Source organism: Gouania willdenowi, chromosome 14, assembly GCF_900634775.1.
Source record: "Gouania willdenowi chromosome 14, fGouWil2.1, whole genome shotgun sequence".
In the NCBI taxonomy this organism is placed as follows: Eukaryota; Metazoa; Chordata; class Actinopteri; order Blenniiformes; family Gobiesocidae; genus Gouania; species Gouania willdenowi.
Window position 1 is genome coordinate 12872930 of NC_041057.1, and position 19854 is coordinate 12892783.

General features: G+C 38.0%; 1 protein-coding gene across 2 annotated transcripts in view; it reads left to right on the top strand.

Moving 5' to 3' along the window:
* Window positions 1-19854, top strand: part of LOC114475810 (transcription factor COE1-A-like) — a 100531-nt gene that overhangs the window by 65194 nt on the left and 15483 nt on the right. For both annotated transcript variants that reach the window (XM_028466926.1, XM_028466927.1), the window contains exons 7-11: window positions 3551-3632; window positions 4458-4599; window positions 6470-6603; window positions 9740-9866; window positions 18694-18782. In XM_028466926.1, the coding sequence (XP_028322727.1) occupies window positions 3551-3632; window positions 4458-4599; window positions 6470-6603; window positions 9740-9866; window positions 18694-18782 (574 nt within the window). The remainder of the gene's footprint in view (window positions 1-3550; window positions 3633-4457; window positions 4600-6469; window positions 6604-9739; window positions 9867-18693; window positions 18783-19854) is intronic.

The following is a 19854-nucleotide window of genomic DNA, read 5'->3' on the forward strand; positions in this document are numbered from 1 at the left end:
TGTAACTGAGCTGATTAGGCCAGATGGGGTCAAGTCAACGGGTAAGAGGAAGTTCACTTACTGCATTAAAATGTAGAATATGTACTTTTGGCAATCAATGTGAAAAAACACTCGCAGGAAATAGACGGACAGAGTGGAGCAGTATATGGAAATATGAAAAATAATGAGATCGCCGTTGAGTTAAGCCAATGATAGACAGACCTCTTTGGTCTGCGAGACACTGAGAGGTGGAAATTGGAACTGTTAGACTGATTGGGACAATTATTAAGGTGACAGTTGTAGTTCTTTCTGTTCTTTTAGCGCTGCATTGGGTATGAAATCTTTCTCTATTACCATTGGATTATGCAGAAACACTGGTAAAATCACAGAAATGAAAGTTTCGGCAGTATATTACGGAAAATATTACAGGAGAGTTCAGCTATTTACAACTTTTTTGCATGCCCTTTTTGAGTGATGATGATGTTAATGACCCATAACCTGTATGACTTAAAGAGACATAATGTAATAAATTATGAAAGGCATTTAAAAGGCTTTTTTCCACATCTTGTGGCAGATTAAAATGGATTATTAATGGTTAGCTTTATTTCTTGTCACGTCACAGCTTCTGAACATCACCCTGAACCAAAACCACATTACGACAATTAACCTGTATGTCTCACTGTCTCAATATTCTGTCTCTTCCCCCAATTTATCCAGCCTTTACCAGCCAACACAGCATGTCAACATGGTAAATCCTGGTCTGCTGTAATTTCATTACCGGTACTCAAAATGGCAGTTACTCAAATAGTTACCGTACCTAGAAAAACAAACACGCATTTTCACACCAGCTGAAAGAATTAAATGTGTCAAATGACCTAACAAATTTGGCTTCTAATTTTTTTTTTACCCAAAACATCAGTATTATACCTACTATCAGTATTTAAATGAGTGCTAGTCATAGGCATTTTTGGCTATAGGCGGACTTTGAAATTGCATACGGCCCCAAAAGCCACTAAGGGGCTCAAAAGGGGGCTCATGAAAGATCCAGGTTGGGATGCTAGCCCTCTCTGTCCCAGGTGCCAATGAGGTGAAAATACAGTAGGAGTAATATGTAAATAGTTTATTCAATGCCACTACAATTATATTTAGTTACTTGTTGTGTTGTTTTTTTTAATGCCGCATGTGGTCCTACATTAGTCAATCTGCCTGTTTTTCCCCAAAAAAGGAATAGACAGTTGAATTCCCACATATCTTAGTAAAAAGATGTGAATCTCTCCCAGTTAAATAGAAAACAGGCCCAAAAACAATTATTTACTGCCAGTATCCCAATACCTCCAAACAGCCTGATAGCCAGATGTGAAAAGTACTCATGTTACTGTAATTGAGTTGCTTTAATGGGTGCTTGTACTTTTTTGAGTATATTTCTAAATCAGTCATTTTACTTGTACTTAAGTACATTTTAAAAGAAGTAAAGTAATTCATTACATTTCTGCACCAAACCATTACTAAGTAAATTATATATATATATATATATATATATATATATATATATATATATATATTTTGAAATGATCAACAGACATTGTGAAACTACAAAAAAATGAAATGACCAGACAACAATCATATGCTTCACATCATAGCCGACCAATCATAATTAAATGGTAATGCACGGCGCCAAAACAGCATTTAATGCCGGTTATTTTCCCAGTTTTAGTTTTTTATTTTGAATTTAATTTATTATTTGTTATAAATTTTGACAAACTTTTTATTTTATACAGATATCGTTGTGGAAAATAAATTAAGTTCCAATTGTGCAAGATTTGGTCCTCCTCCTTTTTAAGTTGATATATGAGATGTTTACTGTATGGGAGTAAACCGTGGCAACATTCATGACCAAAAATAAACGTGGAGGGTGGAAGTAACTCCTAACTTTTACTTTGAATACTATTTAATTGAGCTACTTTTTACTTGTACTTGAGTATTTTATGTATGAATTGCTTGAGTACAATTTCAATCAAGTAACGGTACTTCTACTTGAGTAGAATATATCAGTACTCTTTACACCTCCGATGATAGCACTAATTGCAAGAAAGGAAAGATTGATATCTGATGTGTTAGATCTGTCCTTTGATTCCTTATGTCTTTTTTATTTTATGGTAGTTTCACCTACATTAGCATAAACGCTTCTCATAAACGATTCCAATATCGTTTTACTGTAAGACAAGTAAACCTGGAAGTGTGTGAGCCTCCACTCGCCTCCTGCTACAAAGGAACCCACGGCGGAGGGTCGGCTAAGGTGGCTGTGTTAACGCTATGCTACTGTTGTGAGGAGGACGAGACAGTCGGGGGTCAGCGGGGGTCACCGTGGCTGTCCTCCGCTGTGATAGGCTGTCACCCGGGGGATAAAGGGTCAACATAATTAGGCCTGCAGCCCCTCAGCACCGGTGTTCTAACGAAGCCTGAGCTCGTTAATGCAGAGTTTTACACCCAGACCTGCCACTGGAGCCGCGGCGTACCGTCACACTCAAACACACACAGACACACACATACATGTTTGCACATATATAATCACACACTTTGGCTTGGTTAGTTCAGTACAAGGGTTGTCACTTCTTGGACAGTATAGTATATTCTTATCCCTCAGGGAATGATGATAATGAAGACTTCTGAAAAGCTCACGACTGGAAACATTAAGTTGAATTTATACCAACAATACACAGTAATATAGATAATAATATGAAGCCTATTATATCAAACCCACGCACAACAAGTAGCAAAAGTTGAAACATTGTTAAAAGTAGTGAGACTTCTCTTAAAACCTCGTTATATGGATGATTTAAAGTAAAGAGTGCGTTGAGAGTACTTGTGGTATAAAGCACTAAATAGGTGAAATCCATTCACCATTTAAAGGTATTTTTAAAGACAACTTTGAAACATAGAAAATGGTATTTTGGTGATATGCTCTAAAGACATACTGTAGGTACAGGCTAGCTAGCTGGAATGTGGGAGTATTATTGCGTATTTTGTTGTGGTTTACCGCATGGCCATCTGCTTTTTTTGATTTATTCTGTTGAATAGATGAGGACATATGGTCTCATTTCAGACATCTATTGCCACGATGTTTTTTTTTTTTAGTTTTTGTGACATAACGTTGCCGTGAGCCTGAAAATGTAATTTGACTGTACAACTAAAGAAATAAGCACAAACAACATATTCCACATTAGGAATTAAGGGTTTATTCATGGGTAATTAGACTTTCATGTATTAAGGATTTTGAAAATAAGGTCATAATAGGGTAAAACTTACTTTACGTTGTCTCAAATTCCCACACAGAGTGCCTTTTATGTCCTAATGTGGCATTTTAAAAAGCCCTGGTGGATTTCTATCTAGAACGTAACTCCACATAGAATTTTACTTTGACTTTCAAATCACATGAAATGTAAAATTTCCCAGGTATCTTTTGGAAGTTGGACCGCTCTTTATGTCTTAGACATGAGCTTGAGCCTTAGTTCTACCTTCTTCCTAAAACAGTAACCTTCATAAGTCGTCTTTTTCTTCTCTGTCCCCACAGATTTTTTCTCAAGTTTTTCCTCAAGTGCAACCAGAACTGTTTGAAAAATGCTGGAAACCCACGGGACATGAGGAGATTCCAGGTAAACCCCTTTTGTTTGCACTCTTTAATTCATCCTTTTTCTATCCTACACTTTTTTACAAATATATATATATATGTATATCTACCTGTACTTGCAGATTCAAACAGTGTGTGTGTGTTTCTGAGCTCGATAAATAATCTGTCAGCGCCCTTTGCAGGAAACATGAGGTCTTGACCCTGGCATGTCAGAACATGAATGAATGAATGAATGAATGAATGAATGAATGAATGAATGAATGAATGAATGAATGAATGAGAAAAAGAAAACTAAATAAATAAATTAGGGCTGTCTTTATTATTTCCTGCTATTCTCTGCTGGAACACAATCAGGAAGACGCCACTTGAGGTTGAGTAGAGACACTGCACGCCTCGAAGATACTGATAGATTTATTATTGCGGCACTTGTGCAGGTCTCCACGGGTGTGTGTGTCCATGTTCTTGTACAGTATGTGTGTGTGTGTGTGTGAGAGAGAATGGACCAAGCCAGTATGTGACGGTATCTGAGCCTCTAATTGTGCAGCTCTATTGTAGTGGAACCAAAAAGACAGCTCTGTTTCTCTGGGAGGTAATTAAGGGTTGGACCCATCAGAAACTATTGAAGAGAAAAGAACACACACACACAGAGGGAAAAGTTGGTATGGCTTTGTGTGTGTGGAAACTTAATGGTAATAACGGTAATAAAGGGTTTCATCTAGGGAGTTATCTACCGTTCCCGACTCCTTCCTGTGATGATCCTCTGACCTCTGACTTTCTTCTTCTCCTCCTCCTCCCTTTGTGCTCCTACCCTTTCCCTCCTGACCCTATCCTTCTCTCTCTCTCGCCCCAGGTCGTTGTCTCCACTACGGTGAGCGTGGAGGGACACGTCCTGTCCGTGTCAGACAACATGTTTGTCCACAACAACTCTAAACATGGCCGACGGGCACGTAGGCTGGACCCTGTGGAGGGAACACAGTCTTACCTAGACCACGGTAACGTCAGAGTGTGTGTGTGTGTGTGTGGCAAGTGCGCGTGTGTAGATGTGTGTGAGCAGCAGCAGCATGGCCTCCAGATGGTTGATGGTTTAATCCTATCAGGTGATTCCTGCCCCTCCATCTGGCTAATTCAACACACACACACACACGCACACGCACACGCACACACACACACACACACACACACACACACACACACACACACACACACACACACACACACACACACACACACACACACACACACACACACACACACACACACACACACACACACACACACACACACACGGACTAATGTCATTATGCTTTTCTTTCATAAATAAACCCTGATTTAGTGGTGTTGCTGAAAACACACACACACACACGGAGCAAGCTTATTATTGACAGACTTTTGTTGTGTTAAGATACAGGATTTGATCAAATGAGCTTATGTTTTCATTTAATTTTGCTTTTTATAAAAAGTTTTAATCAGATAGAAATCAAGCTGTCATGGGGGTGTGCAGGCTAGTCCCACGGAGTTCATGAAATGGTCACCAAATTGACCTTTTGTCATGTTTTTTGCATGGCAACACGATTTTTTGATGCTGTAGGAAACGACTTTTTTCGCGCTAATGCGTGACACATTTTTGGGGAGCAGCTGGGAAAGAATTAGGTAAATTCTTTGGGTAAATTCTTAATTCAGGGTAAAATAGCTTTTACCCTAAATGAAATATTCTAATACAATATAATTATGCAAAATATCTTACGATTGAAACACATGAGTTTGAAAGTTGTGTGTACCTGCACGAAAAGAATGCAAAAATCGTGCACCTAAATAGAAACGATCCTTTTCATGACTGTTACATTGTGTGGTAGGACTTGATTGCAACACATTCGCTCCAAAAATAATCAAAGTGCTCAGAACTGGATTTAAACCCAAGTCATCCAACAGACCAAACAGACAATATTATATCTTTCATGTCATATCTAAACAATATATATATATAAATTAAAAAATCATGATATAATAATAATGTTGAAATTGTTAATACATAGTTGATAGTGTGAATTTCAGAAAAGATAAAGATACAGGGATTCATATACAGATACTCCGCCCTATTTTGACGTTACAAGTAAAATCATTGATCATTTCTGATTATTCAACGTGTGAATACAGCCACTTTTGCTCTTTTATCTGATATGGAAAGACTGTCAAAGACTACGTGACAATCTTCACCCCACTTCATAGTCTGAAATTGTCCACAGGGGAGCCTTTAGTCAATTTTAGTACGTGCACTAAATACTGTATGCATGCTGTGCACCTTCATTTAACCAAACAACTGGGTTGTGAAATGCACCTAAACAAACTTTAATTTTAGACTACTGGTACTACCTATGTTGGAAGCAAGTCCAAGATTTAAAACAAACACTGAAGGTCTGAATGCTAAATAGCAAATGACACCAGTAATTTGCACCATCGCAACTGGTCAGCAAACATTAAGTGTTAAGTGTAACACCTAAATGAAATGAGAGGCTAGATTTGATGTTACAGCCTAGTTTTTCACTCCTAGGTTCCCTTGACTTATCCTTTTTCTTCCCAAAAACAATGGAGTTTTTCATTCAAAGATGACAGATTAACAGGATGTTGTGTAGGTGTATTGAATCCGATCGCGATCACAGGAACAATCCAAAGGGTGTATCTAGAAAAATGATGAGCTGCAGCTGCAAAGGGATGAAAAACACTCTGAAACAGATTGTAAAACACTTCTTTAACTGTGAACTGATGAGAAATACTGTTGGGGTTCATGGAGCTGCAAGTTATTACTTGTTTGGATCCAAATGTCAGAAATGTGCTTTAATCTCCCTCCCCCTCCATTCCCTCCAGGAGCCGCTCCCTGCATTAAAGCCATCAGTCCCAGTGAGGGGTGGACCACAGGCGGTGCCACAGTCATCATCATAGGAGACAACTTCTTTGACGGTCTTCAAGTTATCTTCGGCACCATGCTGGTTTGGAGCGAGGTCAGTTTACCGGCAGCCATCATCCTGGCTCTGTGTTGATTCAACCCCTCCACTGTGTGTTTTTACCCTTGGACTTTTGGAAGTAATTCAATATCAAAACATACTTTCCTCCATGGCTGGGCTCTTAACTGTGCGCGCGTGCGTGTGTGTGTGTGTGTGTGTGTGTGTGTGTGTGTGTGTGTGTGTGTGTGTGTGTGTGTGTGTGTGTGTGTGTGTGTGTGTGTGTGTGTGTGTGTGTGTGTTAATGTTTTTCTAACAGAGGTTTCCCTCTCTATTGAGTCCCCACCAATGACCCAAACTGAACTCTGCACCTCTCCACCTTCATCATCATCGCTCTCCCTCTCTCCTTTTCTCACTGCGGGGTGCTGATCACATCAGCACATTTTGATAGCCATCTGCTCAATGCTCCCAAAAACACACACACACACACACACACACACACACACAGACACACACGTTTCCCTGACTCCAGTCCTCAACAGTACATTTATTTGTCTTCTGACTCCACTCACCGTGTGTACAGAGCAATCATGGCTCTCCTCCAACAGCAACAGCATCTCTGTGTGTGTACATACTGGCATACGTCGATGGGTGCGTACGCGCTCGTGTGTGTGGAGAGCTGAGGGGTTTGTTTACAGTGTTGAGAGCAGCACTTACACACACTAACATGTGTACAGAGTCTCAGTTCAGTTTAGCTCGAACTGACTCGGCTCTCCTGGCATTCCTCGAACTGATTTTGGCCAACTTAGCGTTTCATATTCGCTCGACCTGATCAACAGTTTGTTTCTGTGTCATTTCATTCAGCTGCAGTATTATGCATCCAAATGGGACGGTAAATGATCTGTTGATATTCATTCAAGTGCAACAAGGGTTTTATCACACACAGCTGCAAAAAATAAATTTCTTTGCAGGAAACAGCCGATATGAATTATATTATTTTTGCAAACGTGAAACTGAAGTCAGATGCATTCAAATTAAACACAGCACAGATCAGACATGCCCATCAAAGTAAATGTAAAAGCTGCACAAAAAAGGATCAACATGTCATCCACTGACACATAGGCTTGTTATGTATTTATTTTTTTGGAGGAGGTTCTGATTGCATAAAAAGGTTGTAAAGCTAAAATTATCTCTTTTTTTTGTCTTTCTGTAGTTACTTATTAGATTCTTAAAACATTTTAGAAGTATTTAAACACACTAATATCCAAGCCAAGCTAAATCTTATCTTACTATTTTCAGAAAATAAATTGTAAGAATGGCTCTAATAAAACATTTGGTTTTTAAAGTTCGTGTAAAGCAGAAATAAATTTGTGTTATGAGTTTGTCACACCACGGAAACATGTGTTGAAAGATGAAAAAAATCGCTAAGTATATAAGTTTAGGTCTCAAAATCATGGAAAAGCAAGCACTTCTCTCTGCTCTGAGACGCTGGGGGCGTGTCACTTAGAGGTGCTGGAACCACACCCATGCGCGGGAAGGACACGCCTTCGTGTTATATGTGATTACAGAATCTTTCAGAATCAGAAATGTTTTAATGGCCAAGTACAGTTTTTAGGACTACAAGGAATTTGTCTTGGTAGTTGGTGCACAAGACAAAAAACAAAGAACAAAGAAACAACCCAGCAACAATAATAATAATAATGATAAATATAAATATAAATATAAAGGATGAGAGATAAATAAAGGATAGATCGAGAACTAAGTATATATATATATTTATATACAGTGGTCAGTTCGGGTCGAACTGCCCTAAGAAGCTCAGATACTATCGTACTAATTTACCTACATTTACCAAGGCCTCTTCTGAGGGGTTCCGTCGTTGTTATGACTAACTCTATCTGCAGCATTTAAGAACCCTGAGAGCACAGAACAACTACAGAATAGATTCATTGGACACACACACACACAGAAACCTCTGAATCCCAGACTCTGCCCCAAAAACTCTATGACCAAATAAACTCTGTGTCCGCATTTGACCTGTAACCCTTCATCTGGACCGCCACAAGTGCTCAGATTGGGCCAAACGACGCCTGCTCCTCCCGAGTCCGAATATGTGCATCTATCCTGGGTAAAGTCAGAACTGCGCCCTCGAGAAGCAAAACGGAATCGCGGTGCAAAAAAAGTGCCAATTTCATGGAAAATGTGGCACCAGCGGACGCGTTTTATTCCCCCGAGTCCGAATATTTAGTTTGCCTTTGGCTAGAGGCCGAATTGCGCCTGCTAGAGGCCACGGAATTTTGGTGTGCTTCAGCAGCAGGGTCGGGTTTATGCTAATGAGGGCTCTGTTACGTAATGATTTATGACCCGCCCATTAAATCCTGAACACAGAAATTTGAAACACAGTTTGTGAAGCCTATAGCGCCACATATAAATTATAAATGATTGAATGGCTTTTTATATGTTTTAAGTAATACATTTATGACCTATTTAATGTGTTTAGAGGAAAACAGCTGAATCTGCTTTAAACGGCCTTTAATTTGACATATTAATGCAGTGTTTCAATATATATATATATATATATATATGTACTGCCCCAACACAAAGTCAGTGTCATACAGAAAGCGTTATTCACTGATGGACATCCAAATTAATTTTTTTTTTAACATATATAAGAAGAAGAATTATTAATAGAAAGTAATTTTAAGATACTGGAATATTTACTGTAGTGAATTTATGGATTCTTATGAAAACTGACATGGATAATATGCTGAGTAAAGTGTCTAAATGAAAAAGATCATTTATAAACAGATTTATTGTTAACACTTTACCCCGAACCCTACCGAACCTTAACCCTACCAACCCCACTAGATCCCTCTGCCTAACCCAAAAAATGCTGACATAGCTCTAAATTTGTCATAATTTTGCGAACAACACTTAATGTCAGCCTTCATGACACCTTATTGATGCTAATGACGGCTAATGACAGTGTAATGTCAGCCTTATGTATAAAACTACAAGTGTTACAGTTGTATTTTATGCTAAATTGTATCTGTTTGCATTAATTACGCAGGTGCATTCATATTCTTTATTAGTTTCTGTGCCTCAGTATCTATAGACATATGTACGTAGACGTCGTTAAAACCATGTTTCTGATTTCGAGATGTGACTCATTGTGTCTCGTCTGTAATTTTTCCAGCTGATAACGCCACACGCCATTCGAGTGCAGACGCCACCCAGACACATCCCAGGGGTCGTAGAGGTCACTCTGTCCTACAAATCCAAGCAGTTCTGCAAAGGAACACCAGGACGGTTTATCTACACAGGTGTGTGTCCTTAGTGCTCACAAACAGCACATACACTCACTCTCATCTCTGCTTCCAATACGTCATGTCTGTGAGTCGGAGATCCTTTGTGCGTGTGTGAACACCTCCCGTCTGAGCTGCAGTTCACTGTGGGGCCAGGCAGCGTTGAACTAATGACTGTAGATTAGTCAACATTAACGAACCGCAGTCGTTCAAATGTTGCCATAATCAGAGGCTCGTTAAAAGCAGCTACAATTAAACAGTCTGCTCTTTATGGCCTGACATGTTGAAACTATTAGTGAAATCATCTAGAACACCCAGTTTACTAACACACACACACACACACACACACACACACACACGAGAGTGAAGTGTTTAGTTACATCAAGATCAAAAGATAAAATATAACAGAGCAGATATGGAAGAAAAGGTCACGTGCACGTGTGATTTATGCGCACGTACGTGTGGAAATAGATGGAGGTGATGTGATGTCTCCTATTGATCCGTTCACCATGACGTCATTGACAGTGGCAGGATTGAAGAAAGTGTTAAAGCGTGTGAGACGCCGGTGGTCAATTACCAATTAGGATAAAGATTAATAATCAGGATATTAAAATGCCAACTTCTAATAATATATTGAGGCGTCTCAATGCGATGCCTCGAACACACTGCGGCTTTAAAAGAAATTGAAGAATAGCAAATTGCCAGCGGTGTAAAGAGTACTGATATACTGTACCCTACTCAATATAAGTACTAAGTACAAGTCAAATAGTACTCAGAAGTTACTAGTTTCAACCCCTCATGTTTATTTTTGGTAATAAATCTTGCCACAGTTCCCTTGCATACAGTAAACATTTCATGTATAAACTTTGAAAAGATGAAATCTTGCACAATTGGAATTCTATTTATTTTCCACAAAGGCATCTGTTTAAAAATAAAAAGGTTTGTCAAAATGCACAATTTAAAAAAAATAAATAAATAATTTAAAAAAATTACATTTGAAATAAAAACAATTATCAGGCTCTAAGTATAGCTAAATGTATGAATTCTAGGTAGAAACCCTAGCCTGAAAGGAAAGTGGTAAAATAACCAGCTGTTTTGATGATGTGATGCATTTGATTGTTGTCTGGTCATTTTATTTTCTGTCACAATGTCCGTTGATCATTTTAAAACAAAAAATAATAATAATTTACTATGTAATGGTTGGGCGTAGAAATGTAATGAATTACTTTACTCCTTTTTAAACGTACTTAAGTACAAGTAAAATGACCGATTTAGAAATCTACTCAAAAAAGTACAAGTACCCATAAAAGCAACTCAATTTCGGTAACGTGAGCACTTGTAATCCGTTACTTTCACCTTTGCAATTGTTTAAAATGTAGGCAGATTAAACACTGTTGATGCACTGTGAAGCTTATACCCTAAATAAGCAGATGACCGATTGAGCAAATAATTATTAACAACAATGTTTACATGTTTATTTGGTAAATTGAAAAAACAAGTTCCACTTCGAAAATACTTATAAGTAGATTCTACAGTTATGTACATTTATCAAACTCTGATTCTCTTTTTGTAGCTAAGCATAGGCCATTTGTTTATTTGTTTATGTGTTTCTTGGATCCCCATAATCTTCCTGGGGTCCATAAATTTAAAACATTTTCTTAAATCAAGATTTTAGTACATGTTAGAACAGAAAAAATTTCAAGACAGTTAAAAATATACAGAAACATTACATAAAAATGCACATCAAGAGACATTTTCATTACATTAACAAATAAATTAAAAAAATACAAGATATATACATTAAGATGGGTAAAAATAGGATTTGAAAGCATTTTTAAATATGTGTAAAGTTGACATGTCTTTCAGGTCACTGGCAATTTGTTCCATACAGGCACGATGCCAGGATTGTTTCTCTCCTGGTCCTAAGGGGGTGCGGGATTGATATGTGAGAATATTCTTTTTTTTTTTTAAATACTATTACTTTTATAAGGAGTTTCTAATTTTTTCTTCAATAAAAGAAGCTATGCAACCAAGCATCTTGGATATAAATGTAGTTTTAACTGAATTTGGTCTAATAATATTTAACAAATTAGTTAAGTATAATACAAGTGACCACAAGGCAATGGCAACAAAAAAATTAATGTGCAAAAGTGACCTATTCAACACCTGACAGCCACTCTTGCGCCTGCCAATAAATCTAAAATTTACTCACTGTAGTTGTTTTATAGGAGATAGGTTGTTGTTTTACTGTCAAGGCTTTGCCTTTGGGTTTCTCAGGTATGTTTTAACGCGCTGTCTGCAGGAAAAACTGCGCTCACATGAAGCGGCGGTGACAGGTAGCGTGACAGAAATGCGTAAAAGTTTGTAGAGGCTCCCTGGGAGACAGGCTCTTGGTCTTCATTTTCAACTGGAACTCTTTTTTTCTTAATTAGAAAATTATCCATTGCATTGGAGTGCGAGTGAACCCTAAAATGATGAAAAAGACTCCTCCGCCCCTCTTATCTCCTCACACACACTGTAGTATATGTTAATCAATGGGCCTCATTGAATGGGGTACAAGCAGGGATTTGATTAGAACAGAACGGCTACTCGGTAAATTTTTTAATGTTTGTGAACTGATTAAATTAATAATTAAAATATTTTAAAATATTAAATAAAATGCTCAAGGAGCTTAACTGGGGCTACACAAATTCCAGATGGGCTATAGCCCCTAGCCCCAGCATAGCACCGTTCCTGGTTCCATAAGTGAAAAGCTTAGTTGGTATTAGGACAGTTGGTGACTAAGTTGGAGTTTGAAGCTAGTCGAGTATTATACAAGTGGATATGATGAGAGTATATTATTAAGGTAAAATACACACGGGGAGCAGGGAGGGGAGGGGGCATTTCTACGTGCAGCGCAGATTCACACGAGAAAAGTAGTTTGTGCATCTGTAGCATCAGATTCGAGAAGTTGTAACCCGAGGGTTGTGGTTGTAAACCATCATTTACGCAAGTAATTAAAAAAAAAAACATGTGAATAAATGTTGGATTACAAGTTTGCAGCCGAAATTGTATGTGTAAATATCAATCTATACATTTTTTCCCATCATTTGTGACATTACATTTATTTCATGTGTGTAGATTTTTTACACACAAGCTCACATCACATTCTACAAGCTCTCACATTTTGCAACACATCTACCTTCATAGTATTTGACCTTTTCTTGAATTCATTTTGCTATACTTAGCATGGATTCCCTGTTTGTCATCTAGAGAGATGAACAACTGAACAGAAAGCTTAAGCACATTTTGACAAACTACTGACCACCAACACAAAGTTGGTGCTTGACTAGTGACAAAAGTATTTGGCTCGACTCTCCTACTTCAGTCAAAACATTTGAGGTCCGGCCCCGAGGCTGACCGGCTGGCAATTGGTTCGTCTGGCGTCTAACTGCTTTTCCTATTGGGCGGAGATGACCCTTCATGACCTTGTGATTGGCTGATGGCTTCAGCATGTGACCAGGGAATGCGATCAGTTACAGCGGTTTCCTGACCCCGCCTCAAGGTCAACTTCTCTCTGAAAGTCACCGGTAAAAGGTTACAGTGCTCAAAGCTGATTGGCTGCCGCGGTTTTTCAATGCTTTGCCTGTTGTTGCCTCTGGGTGTAAGGCCCAAGCAATTAAACACAATCATGAACGCGACCGTGGAACAAACAGACAGAAAACACACAAAAACGCAGGGTGAAAGTTGCACTTATATGGGGCCATGCCTGGCACAGTGTATCACACACACACACACACACTTTCAAACAGGGGCAGAAATTCAGATTGGTTGTAAATCAGAGTGATGTGAGGGAAAGATGGTGAATCGTCTGGTAAACAGATGGTCTACCACATTCTTACACACACACACTTAAGCAATCACCACATACACACACTTTCTCTCACACTTTCCCTGATGGCGGCTTTATCTGCCTGATGGGAAAAATGAACATTCTCCACGCTACACACAATGTTGCAAAGTGACAATAAATAAACGTTTGCACACATTTTCATTAGAATCATATGTGTCCACTCATAGAAAGGTGATTCATCACCAATAAAACTGCGTTTAAAAAGTCTATTGCTGAAGTGTTGAGGTGAAACTTTAGGCTGCACGGTTTAAAGTAGCTTAACCTCTGTTACGCAAGAACAGAATCTGTGACTGAAATGTTTAGAAATTGTGAAACAAAAAGGCAATAAACTGTTAAAAATCTGACCTTTTAAACCCAGATTCCAAAGAAATGATTCACTTATTAATGGATGAAACATACGGACGCACACCTGCCGATACACACATGCACATGGATACAAAGTCACAGAGAGAAAAGGAAAGATGAGGCAATATTTCAGTGGTATTGAACTCCTGGTAAGCCCCAGAATCTAAATCACCACACCTCTGTTGCTCTTTTTTATCTTCCGCATCAGTTCTCTGTCCTTTCACCAACTCAACTTCCCTTTGTTTCTCTCATTGGTGCAGGTTTAACAGCACCAAACCATGGTGAAAACTTGAAAAAATGTCTAATGAATTTACAAAAGAAATAGAAAACATTTTACTTTCATGTTCTCTCATATTTTTTCTGTTTTTGTTGTTGTTGTTGAGCCTCTTCTTACATTTAATCGGGAAACTGAAGTGGATTGCCTCTTTTGATGAAACTTGAATGAGTATCGATCGAATGGGAGCTGAGGATGCTGAAGGAATGAGCAAAAAACACTGGCATGGATGGATGGATGGATAGATGGATGGATGAATGGATAGATGAATGGATGATCTGCTTATCCAGCGAGCAGATCGCGTCTGTCAATCACAACTAATAACACGAGCAATTTACTATATTTAGCGCTTTAACCTTTGATGAAAATACAATAATGTGTTACGCATCTGGAGGAAATGCAAATAGATCAGATTTAGCACACACAATGCGATCGACTAAAGACGCAGAAGAAGAGCGGAGATTGTTTTGCGCCTTTATTTTGCATGTTAGACGGACAGGTGTTAACTGTCAGCTTTATGCACAATTTAATTTCCCTTTGTTGTTCTCCTTATATCTGTCTTGTTTGACGTGATTTGTGGGTTTTTTTATTGGTTTCTCCAAACCACTGACTTACTCACAGACTCCCTCCCATATATTGTCTTTGTTCTGGGTTTACTCACAGTTTGTTAAAGTTACAGTAATCAAGATTACATCCTTTCTATTTCCTGCCTTGAGTCTCTCCTCTCTGCTCCTTGCTCCCTGCCCCCTCCACCTAGGTGTAACACTGCTCTCCCTTTTTATATCCTCCCTATAATAAAATGTTTCTTACCCTTCCTTAGGGAGGGCTGATGATGATCGCAATTAAGCAATAAAATAAATCAATGTATTTCATTGCAATAACAAAACATGCATGTGCAAAAAAGTTAAAAAAAAAAAAGATTACATCAATTCACTTCTAACACCTTTAAAATTTCATTTTGTGTTTGTGGTCACACTTGCAACTTGAGCTTGAGAGTGCAAATCCCTAATTTAAACAAGGCGGTCCTCACTGCTTTTGCTCTAATTATAATCTGTGTTGGCAGTCTTAGTAAAAGACTTAGTGTGTGCAATCTATTTTTGTGTGCAGTAAATTTAGCACCCTCTATTTCATCTTAGTAAATCATGCCCATAATTTGCTGTGGAAGTATCGGCTGGTTTTCAAGTAGACACCCTTCTTTACGTAACATCTATTATAACTGCACTATACCTACATCTGATAACTATGTATTATTTGCCAACAGCAGCCTGTACACATAACAAGCCAACCCAAGTCCCTCTCTGTATTAAAAATGTACAAAGCGGACTGTTTTTTAAATGCAATATCACTTAAAACGTAAAGACAGTGACAAGTTAATAGGAACAATCATTATTTACAGGTAAAAACCACAAGAAACAGTTCTTTATTTGGGATAAACTCCACTTTTTGTTGCCCATACAACATTCAGATAGAGTCAAATTAAAGTATTGTCTCGAACCCCAAGCTTTAGAGAAGTAAAAGTAATGAGGTAAGTAACTATATTGATTGGATGCACACGTTTTGCACACGTTTGGAGTTTACTGAATGTTTAAAGACATTTAAGTATAAGAACTGGATCATTCTTGTGCTTGACAAAGGGAGTGAGGCACTTCTTTGTTCGTAGTGACGTCTTTTAAAGCTAGGGTAGGTGATTTTCTCCTGATACACTTTTTAAGTTTTTGGTTGAAATTGTCTTTATGTCCTGACATAAATTAAGATCTTATGTGCTCTGAAAAAGGAACGAGAAAATCTGTCACCTGTAGCAGCTGTAAATCTGTAATAACTTCTACCAATGGAAAAAAAAACGGTGTGTATTTTTTTTAACCAATCACGTCTCCCTGCTCGTTCTCTATCCCTCGCATGCACGAGCTCACACTAAAAGCGCGTCACCGCTGACAGAGTTAAAACAGAGTTTTCGGTCATGTTTTTTAACATATATAATGGTAAAGTTTATTGTTTACTTACTGCTGAATGAGACATGAGACAATGAAGTTTCTACACAATACAAGAGATGAGCTGAGCTCCTCTTCTGCAGCAGCTGTGCGCATGCATGTGAGTGAGATGGAGCACAGAGGGGAGGAGCGAGGGGAGTAAAGGCGGAGACGTCGGGGAGGCTACATTCAAAATCATGCTAGCTTTCGAAAATCTTTTTCTTTTTGCAAAATTCTGCTTTATTGGACATACTGATATGAACATTGTGCAAACCAAAAAGATCATTACTGTGCAGTGTGTCTTAAAGCTGGTGTACAGTGAAGTGTATTGTTACAGGTAAAGGCATATTTTAGTTTTTTAGCCTTGAACATAGCTTCATGCACACACACACGATTAGCAGAGAGTCAATCAGTGTGTGCATGTGTGTGTTAAATTAGCGTCTGCATCAGTCGGACGTCTCCTGAGATGTACACAAAGTGGATCTGACTCTGGCAGTTACTTCTTACAGTTGATTTCTACACAAACGGTTTGGCAGCTGTTTGGTCGTTTTCTTTTTTTTTTTTTTTGTGGTTTTTCTGAACCGTAGCTGTGAGTTCTTCTTTTGAAAGATGATCCACTTCATGCCCGAATTAGATCCTGAAATTTCTGATTTGTTGTTGAAAAAGGGAAAAAAACCAGCTTTCGCCACCAAAAGATAAATACACGATTTCTCTTTAACATTTTCAGTAAAAATTGATTAGATGTTTGTTTTCAGAATATTAAATAATCCAAATTTTTTTTACCATTACTATTTCAGGCAGCACAATGACCCTGACTGGTTTTGTTGGTGCTTGTGACAACCTTGTGTGTCGTCATTAACAAGGTGTTTGCCTTATTGCCAAATAGTCTTTTTTAACTATATAATTTTCTGGAAAAAAAAAAAAAAAACACTTTCATGCTGTTTTCATCCATCTTAAGAAGTGTGTTGTCATTTTAAAGCTGCTCAGAAAACTTTTTGGTCATTTTAAACTTCAACATTTAATCGATCATGCGGGAGGAGCGTTAAAATCTCAATTTATTTCTACGGTTAGTCCATTTCCCTCTGACTGTCCGAAGGCACAGACGTTCAGAGTGTGGGCCTTAGCTACAGTGTGAATATGTATCTGTAATTAATCGACATGTCATATCAATGTATCTTGGAAAATGTCTCAGTAAAGAGGCTGATTTTATACCGGTTCGTTTAATTACTGGCAGTTTTTAAAGCTCAGTGTTTACTAAGAGAATTACAAGGTCATGTAGGTGTTGGAGAAATCATTCAGTTGGGTGTGATGAAATAAAGAAACCGACATTCGTTAAATATAATCAGACTCACGCAACTTTGAAAATACAAAGCAACAGAAGACTTTCAGCTGCAAGTAATTTATCAGTGTTATGTGGAAAGTACCAGATATCACTGCAGCTGCACACACACACACACACATGCACATCGCCCATGGTTTATTCAAATTTCATAGCTTTTTTCTCACAGTTTTAGTTATTTCTTGCTCATTTTCCTCTTTTTGCACACACACACACACACACACACACACACACACACACACACACACACACACACACAACTTAAGATGCAGTTGACAAGGTCTGTATGATTGACATATTGATTGAACGGATAAAGACTTTTAAAAGAGTGAAATTGGAGCATTAAAGTAAATCTCACCGTTCCTTAAAATTTCACTTCAAGCGTTATTATCATATGTAGGCTTTTGACTCTATATGAATATGTCTTTGCTCGTGTGAATGCACAAAAGAGCACATGTAGGGTATAGGTGCACATTAGTGGCTGATTTGGACTTTTACCAGTTCTTCTCCAGTACTTTAAAGTACATTTGAACAAATACTTCATGTAATAATGTCGTGCCAAAGAGAAGTTCTTAAGAACATTTTTTTTAAAAAAAAGTATTTTCCTTTTTAAAGCAAAAGTTAAGCAAATTAATTTTACATTATATTAGATTGCTTTTTCTTTTTAAAAAATGCAAATTTAACGAAGGGTTTTTTTGTTGTTGTTTTTAAGTATTATCATTTTTTTAGCAAGTGAAAGACCAATTAATCCATGCCTGGTCCTGCAGAGCGGCACAATAAAGAAGATTTCTTATGAGTGTGTAAAGTCACACGTTGTGAAGAGAAACTGAAATGTAATAATGAACCAGAGTCTTTGTTCAAGTGTTTCCACCATCTCTGAGCGCTAAAATGATAACAATAAAATAAATAGTGGGAGGTTATTTGGGTACAGATTGAGTTAAAGGAGTTATAACACATATTTTACGCAACTAAACTCCCGTTTCATTATTTTCTTGCTTAACCTAATTTTCTTTCATTCTTTTTTGCAGCTTTGAATGAGCCAACTATCGACTATGGTTTCCAGAGGCTTCAGAAGGTCATCCCTCGGCACCCCGGGGACCCTGAGAGACTGCCAAAGGTACCAAAACTGCTGCTTTTATTGGACAACAGATTTTTCTTGGACCCAAAACAATTAAGGCCTGCGTCGCTGTTTGGTGCAGATCAAAAACATACTCTAGCTCTAAGAGAGCTGCAATTGTATAGTTACATTGAGCAACAAAGTGTCTTTGATATCAAAGAGTAAAGCCCGCAGAGATATGCATGCAACACAAGAGATATTCGTTTGTGTCCCGGTTTCATCTTGTTTGTTTTGCATGTGTTATATTTATATTTCTGAGCAAAAATATGTGTTTTCAAATCTCCAGTGAGTTGTGCTTTCACTGTAAAACGAACTGTGTGTGGGAGCTGCTTGACCCCCCCGTCTGCAGGGTGAGCGTTTGGCTCTTTACCAGATCACAGTCGTATTTGGATATTTGTTTATCAGCCAGAGATAAGTGGCGTGTTGAAAGAATAAACAGATGAAAACAATTAGCACCAAATGACAGCTCTACTTTGATACTAAACTCTGCTCAGGCTTTACTTTAATGCTTGTGAGCAGCTAACTTTGAAGATCAGTGAATAAAGCCGATTGATATCGGGTTTAGTTTTGGGCGTGAGAAGGTCATGACCTTGTAAACAGCTGCTGTTAATAACTTCACTATTAATGACTGGATATGAAACAGGTTTTGCTGTATTTGCGTCAATGATCATGCCACATGTGTACTGTACATGTAAAGATGCAGTGCTGTGTAATCCTCATGTTTTTATGTATATACTGGATCCATTCTGTGTCTATAGTTAACAGTATTCATTTTGTTCATTTGTTTTTGCCAACAACATTTTTCAAGTGGCAATAACAAGACCAATTTATTTAATTATTTATTTTAAATACCTGTTTAAAAAAAAAACTAAATCAAAAATAAAATGATGTTTTTGTTAACGAATGAAAACTAAGCTCTAATAATCACATGGGACGAAATCCGAATCAGAATTACGTTTCTTTTTCGGAAGGTATCCAATCAAAACCACTATTGTTGCATGGAAGGCGGGACAAGCCGGTAGGTGAGCCAATAGAAGTAAGCTGATTGTGTTTGTGGACGTATGCTGTGCAA